Raw genomic sequence first — 7,065 nt, 5'->3', positions numbered from 1 at the left:
TACTACTTACTACTACAGTAAATACTAAAATAAACTACTACTTACTAATACATTAAATACTATGTACTACTATGGTAAATACTAAAATAAACTACTACTTACTACTACTACTACTACTACTACTACTTGTGTACATAATTTCATTCCATATGACAATAAAGTTTACTTGAACTTGGACTACTGTATCGCTACTTTGCTGTTTTCACTTATCGCTGGGGGCGTGGTCCCCTAAACCCCGCGATAAACGAAGGACTACTGTAATTGGAACTGTTCCATCAATCCATCCACTGTGACTCAAACACCAGTTCCTGCTGAAGAAACCCAGCCCCACAACATGATACTGCCACCGCCATGTTTCACTATGGAGATTGTGTTCTTCTGGGGACCCAGTCTTGTTCCTGCAACAAACTTATTGTTTGATATTAGGCCAATAAATTTAACTTCAGGTTCATCAGTCCATAACACATTTGCCACATATTTTTGGTATCTTGCTCTATTTTTTTTACATTTAGTCAAGTCTGGACTTTTTTCTATGAATGAATTACTCTCTACTCCTTAGTCCCAACATGTGGAGAGCAAATGAGATTGTTGTTACATGTAAAACACAGTCAGTACATCTTATCCATCCATCCATCCATCCATCCATCCATCCATCATCTTTGCCCGCTTCTTCCTTTCTGGGTCACTGGTGCTGACAATGTGCGCTGCTGCAAGCGGCTGCCTGTCTGAGTTTCTGCCATTCTTGTTTATTTGTTCTTTTACCTTTTTTCAAACCATGCTTGCACAGTATACAGTGGTTTCTGTATGGAAGTGCAACTATGCAATTTTTTTCTGTACTTTTATTGTGGTTTTAATCGTGTTTGTTTTTTTAATCACTTTGTATCATGCCAACCCCCCCATCCTTCTAGACGTGTGCTGTGCTGATTTATACCTTTCTCAGACATCCATCTGATGCTTTGTGAGCTTTCTTTGTGAACCTTGTTAAAACCCAGGAATCTGCTGCTTGGACAGCTGAACTTTGTTTCAGGTTGAATTCAGTTGTGTACACAAGAAGAACTAATTAAAGAAAAAGCTGCAAACACTAATTCAACCAGCTTATTGCTTCTTTTGATATTTCTACTCATATTTTTTTCCTTTATGCCAAAATTAAGGTGGACAAAGTTCTGAACTTATTTATTGTGGCCTATATGTTTTGTTTTTTTTACGTCACAAAACCCAACATTTTATCAGTGTAGACTTTTATACTCATAGAATCTGGGGTTACAGTACGTACCCAACGTTTGCAGCTCTTCCTGATTACAAGTGATTGTACGTAATTGTAGACTGCAAAGTACAAAAAATAGGAAGTGCACAACCAGCTGAAACAACAGTAAAAGACCTGGCACATGTACTGTGCTGTCAAATTAGGTGCAATGCTTTTGCAAAGTAAAAAAAAAGACTAAACTATTATTTATCTTTGAAAATATTTTCATATAGTAAGATTTGGAATGTTTCAGAGTAGGAAAATAAAAAAGACAACTTGTCTATAGAATAAAACACATCAGACATACATGTTAGTTTTACAAACAGATGAGTTTCAGGATTCTTGAGCATGTTTTGAGTTGTTTGTTTTTCCGATATCTGCACATCAGCTGTGTGGCAGATGTTTTAAACACGCTGTGGTGAACTTCAAAGGAAGAGAAAAACAGAACACGTCGGTTTGAAACGCAGTCGTATGAAGCTCTTTGGAAAGAACGGATCAAACAAGTTTATCAACTAAAACATTACCACAAAAATAGATTTACATGTGCAAACATTTTGCCGAGAATGCTCTGAGGTCATTGTTGCTCTTTACTCATAATGAAAGAGAGGCTTTGGTAAGAGACTGCAGATCATCAGATTGTGTTCTTCTGCAGTACACATTGGTTACGCACAGTGTATCGTGACAGATAAAAGAGTATATACATGTGTTTGTTCGCAGTTCTTACTTTGCTACTTGAGTTCCGATCATGACATCTCCCTCCTTCATACGAACCCTGCTGTACGGCCTGGAGAGACCACCAGCAGACATCAAAACCCTTTTTATACCAATAAACAGCACGTTTTTCAGTTCACACTCCTCACTTACCTCATGTATGGATCCACACTGAGAAAAACTGATTCCAAAAGCACCTCTGAAACAAAAAACACAGTCATTTAAACCTCTTAAAAACTAGAGATGCACAGTATTATCGGCATGGTATCCAGTGTTGCCAGATCTTGCGATAGAAACAAGCAACCAGCTCTGCCCAAAACAAGCCCAACTGGCAACCCACCACATTATGTAAAACAGAGGCTGTTTTTAAACAGTATAAACATACATTTATTACGGCATTACACATAAACAACAGCTAAATTATGCTAAACACTTTGAATAACATACTTTTAAACTCTGATTAAAAAAAAAAACCATTTTGAATATGTAATGTTTTCTACATATTTTTAAAAACAAAACATCCTGACATCTGCATGTGAGTGGAGCCCCCTAGTGTTTGACCACAGGAGTGCGTGCGTCTGTCACCTCGCCAACTGGGGCGAGAGCGATAAACAGGAAACGGGGGCGTGGAGGGACAAACTACCTACCACCACTCGTCTTTTGGGTTTTTTTGTGTGAAATCGACTAGTTTCACTACGAACAAAAGTCAAGCCCAAATAAGAAAATTCACGTTCAAAACAAGCCCAAAAAACACAACCTGTGACTCCTAAGATTTGCAAGCGACTTTAGAAAGAAAACAAGCCCAAAGTCGCTTATAATAAGCGGACTTGGCAACTATGATGTATCGGTATCGGCCGATATTAGCGATAAAGTTAAATATCGGACATTGGCCATCCAATCAAAATAACTCACTGATATAAAAGGTGCTGTTTATATATATATATATATATATATGGCACTGTTTTTGTATGACAACACTATGGCAAGGATTTGGCATCTGCATTTGGTAGCAGGCCAAATTGACAAAGACCATGCAGAATAATGTAGTATTTTAATTCCACAGCAGGGAAAGCTATGTAGTCTCTGTAAGTAGATCTAGGAAAAAAAAAATATTGGTATTGGTATCGATCAAATAAGTTTTAACATATCGTATCGGATGTCAGCCAAAAATCCAATATTGTGCATAATAACAAATGAAACAGTATGCACTCCATTTAAAGATGATATTAGTTCACTACAGTCTTTTTACCTCCATCTTTGGGCTCTGGAAGCTCCTCCACCTTGAGTTTAAAGTCGCTGTCCTTTGGAAAGCCATCAAAGTGTTTAACCAGAGTCCATGATTTAGCCTGGACCATGATTATGACCTCAGGGCTGCTGGGGGAAACATTCAGCTGTTATTAAACACATGTGACACACCAATGCCTCACATGGTGCTGTGAAGAATTTGAGGCCATTTTAACCTGTTAATATAGTTATTTTACCAGAAAACAGGGGAAGAAATTATCTCTGCAAACTGAGGCTATGTGAACATGCACAGTCACATCATAACCACACATTTGCAAAGCTTCAGAATTATTTTAATACATTTGTTACTGACAGGTTCAGAACAAAACCGTGGTTATACGCATATAATCTTCGATTTCCAGTTTATTATTATTATTATTTTTTATTTACTTCTGCAAACAAAGCATCTCGCTGTAGTAAAGCTTTTGATGATACACATACGAATAAGTGAACTAACAACAATTTACGACCTTTATGAGGTCCTCAAAAAAAAAGGAAATGTGAACGTAAACTGTGTCCGGCAGACTGCTACATTCCTCCATGTTATCGTCTCTGAGTGAAACTGTTCGTTACGCGGTTTGTTTGACTCACCGGTTGTCTCTGTCCACTAAAAGAAAACGCTGGAGACGAAAAACAGTTACTTTTGAGCCCTGAGAAGCGCGAGGGCTCATAAAAGATGAGAGCGAGAGAGAGAGAGAGAGGGAGAGAGGGAGGAGCGAGGTGCTGGTGAACGTCCGACGTAAAATCTGATTGGTTGAAATAAGAGCGTAGCGTCTGACGTCAGACGTAGTAGCGTTGTTCTGTTTACAACTGTTTAGACAAACGAGTCTAAAAGGGTAATAAAGAAGAGTAATTAAGAATATAATCATTTTCATTTACAAGCATATTTAAGGTTTTAATAACATTAAAACTATGATGTGGTATTTTAGTGTAGGAAGCAGCTCGACTTTAAATGGAAATAATATTTGCTGGACAGAAACATTCATTCAACCTTTGACAAACCCTGGGTTTCTTCCAGTTTCATTGAATCCTCTTTGATTCTTGTTGTGGTCAATTTTTGTAATTTCTTTCTGAGCTAAGTTATCATTTGAGCTTACTGCCACGTAAAACCTTAAGTCTTATAAGCCTGTACATATCCTAAGTTTATTGTCATGATATCAATGAGCGCAATATCAATGTCGCAAAGAACTGCAATAAATCATGGGCTACTGAAACAGTTTTTGGGGGATCACGCTATCCTTGAGTTATTCCAATCTGGCTTCAAATCTCTCCATAGCACTGAAACTGCTCTACTGAAGGTTTTTAATGACATTTTCATTTCCACAGACGCAGGTGATTCTGTGCTGCTTGTCCTATTGGACCTTACATCTGCTTTTGACACCATCGACCACAATATCCTCATTTCTAGACTGGAGCAGTGGGTGGGCATCACAGGGTCAGCCCTTAAATGGTTTGAGTCCTACCTCTCTGACAGAACCTTCTGTGTCAATATCAAAGATTTTAGTTCGGCATCGACCGCACTCCAGTGGGGGGTACCGCAGGGGTCCATCCTCGGTCCCCTTCTCTTTTCTTTATACCTGCTGCCACTAGGTGCTATCTTCCGCAAACACGACATACCCTTTCATTTCTATGCCGATGATTGCCAAATTTACTTCCCCCTGAGGCACAGAGGCACACGCTCTATTCAGCCTCTTCTTGACTGCCTGGCTGACATCCGGGACTGGATGGCTTTAAACTTCTTAAGCTTCAATGAGAAGAAGTCTGAAGTCATGCTGTTCCATCCCAGTGGCTCACTCATGAACCATGACATTGACCTTTTCTCTCTAGCCCCGCTAGAGAAACAAAAGGTGACTAATCTGGGGGTGATAATGGACCCGTCCTTAAAACTCAACAGTCACGTAAACATGATGGTCAAATCCTGTTTTTTTCAGCTGAGACGGCTGTCTAAGCTGAAGCCTATACTCTCCAAAAAGAACCTCGAGACAGTGATCCACGCCTTCATAACATCTAGGCTTGATTACTGCAATTCACTTCTGTTTGGAATCAGTCAGTCCTCCATTGCTCGTCTACAACTGGTCCAAAATGCTGCAGCCCGATTTTTAACTGGTACAGGCTATAGAGAGCACATCACGCCAGTTTTGGCCTCCCTGCACTGGCTACCCATTCACCTTCGGATCCATTTCAAAATTCTCATGTATGTTTTTAAATCACTGAACAGTTCCGCCCCATCCTATCTCACTGATCTTCTGCAGCCATATGTCCCACCGCGCTCTCTGAGGTCAGCAGACCAGATGCTTCTCTCAGTTCCAGAAACCCGTCGTAAGCTCAGAGGTGACAGGGCTTTCTCTGTTGCAGGTCCACGACTGTGGAATGAGTTGCCACTGAGTGTCCGGCAGGCTCCCACACTCTCAGTCTTTAAGTCTCGCTTGAAGACCCACTTCTATTCGCTTGCCTTTAACACGGTGTGATTTGTTTTGGTCCGGTCTGTTCTCTACTCTGTTGGCCATTTTAGTTAGCTTCTGCTGCTATTTGTACCTGTATTTCTATTTTATGTTTTCCTGTCTGCTGTGCATGTTTGGTTCTTTTGTACAGCACTTTGGTTGGCCTTGTTGCTGTTTTAAGTGCTATATAAATAAATTGGTATGGTATGGTATGGTATATTTCAAGTACCGTGCTGTCATGTTCAACATGCTAATAACATATTTGGTCAATCCAGCATGCCAACACCTGGTTTAGAGGACAGTGATGACAAAGTGAGGAGCAAGAAAATGTAATTTTTAAATTTTTATTTTTTTTTTGCAAGTGATATTATCATTGCAATATTGAAAAAATATAATTGCACATTGCAAGTTTTTCTAGTGTTGTGCAGTCCAAAGTTATGGTTAAAAATACAATTATTAGTAGAAATGGGATATAAAAACTACAAACAAAAGACAAGTATAAAACTCAGGAAGAATATATTTTCCTTTCAGCAGTTTACGTTTTCTTTTGATATCAAAACAACAATGACTTTATACAGAATTAAAATTGTGTAGACAACATGAAAATCCTGCTTTAAGAAGCTCGAATCATAAAGACAAAAAGCATGACTTCAGTATTCATTCAACCTTTATTTATACAGATTAATCCCATTGAGTCTCGAGGACTCATTTACAAGAGAGACCTGACAAAGAGTTATGCCAACAGTGGACAATCATAAAGGATGTGTACAAATTTAAATTTTACAGATTTACTAATTTTACTAATTTTAAGTACTGGTTTAAGTTTGCCTTTTCAATACATCTTTTTGTTTTAACACGTCCAGGAGTGTGAACGAAGTGCATTTAGCCGTGAATTTATCAAGTGTCGCGAAAGGGGAGGAGACAATTTATTTTCTCAAATGTGATTGGTTGAATTTTAAGTCTAGCCTTTTACGTAAAAACGTAAAACGTCACTGGTCTTACGTGAATACGCACATTCAGTTTGGATAATGGGCGCGAGAAGTTATCAGGCTGGAAAATTGTAAATAAAATACGAACATTTTGAACTAAAAACCGTAAGTATTGCCTTAAAGCCGTACGAATGAAAGCGAGAATTACTAAACCTACTAGGAAAACATTTAGCAGCCCTTAACAGACTAATAATAACTTACAGCAACCGGTAATTGTAGCTAGTAAGCTAGTCGTCACGAGCTTATTTTGGATTTGGTAGCTAGAGCTGCAAACGTTTAGTTGACGGTCTTGCTGACCTGGTTTGTGCTTTTAATCATACCCAGCTTATACTTGTTCTAATATCAAATGACTATATATAAGAAAGATAGTGTTATGAATGTTTCTTTCTCTACTGCA

General features: G+C 38.7%; 2 protein-coding genes across 3 annotated transcripts in view; both read right to left on the bottom strand.

Moving 5' to 3' along the window:
• Positions 1-3,942, bottom strand: part of LOC119408857 (prostaglandin reductase 1) — an 11,748-nt gene extending 7,806 nt beyond the window's left edge. Inside the window, exons 1-4 of one of the 2 annotated variants that reach the window (XM_037675713.1) lie at positions 3,830-3,942; positions 3,204-3,328; positions 2,108-2,153; positions 1,968-2,027 (exon numbers count right to left, since the gene is read on the bottom strand). In XM_037675713.1, the coding sequence (XP_037531641.1) occupies positions 1,968-2,027; positions 2,108-2,153; positions 3,204-3,328; positions 3,830-3,909 (311 nt within the window). In that variant the 5' untranslated portion in view covers positions 3,910-3,942. The remainder of the gene's footprint in view (positions 1-1,967; positions 2,028-2,107; positions 2,154-3,203; positions 3,329-3,829) is intronic. The other variant, XM_037675721.1, reaches the window with a different exon arrangement.
• Positions 1-7,065, bottom strand: part of LOC119408884 (thioredoxin) — a gene marked incomplete in the record, with an annotated part of 102,347 nt that overhangs the window by 55,607 nt on the left and 39,675 nt on the right.

Source organism: Nematolebias whitei, chromosome 1 (genome assembly GCF_014905685.2).
Source record: "Nematolebias whitei isolate Nwh7 chromosome 1, NemWhi1, whole genome shotgun sequence".
NCBI lineage: Eukaryota > Metazoa > Chordata > Actinopteri > Cyprinodontiformes > Rivulidae > Nematolebias > Nematolebias whitei.
This window is presented reverse-complemented; position numbering and strand designations above follow the sequence as displayed.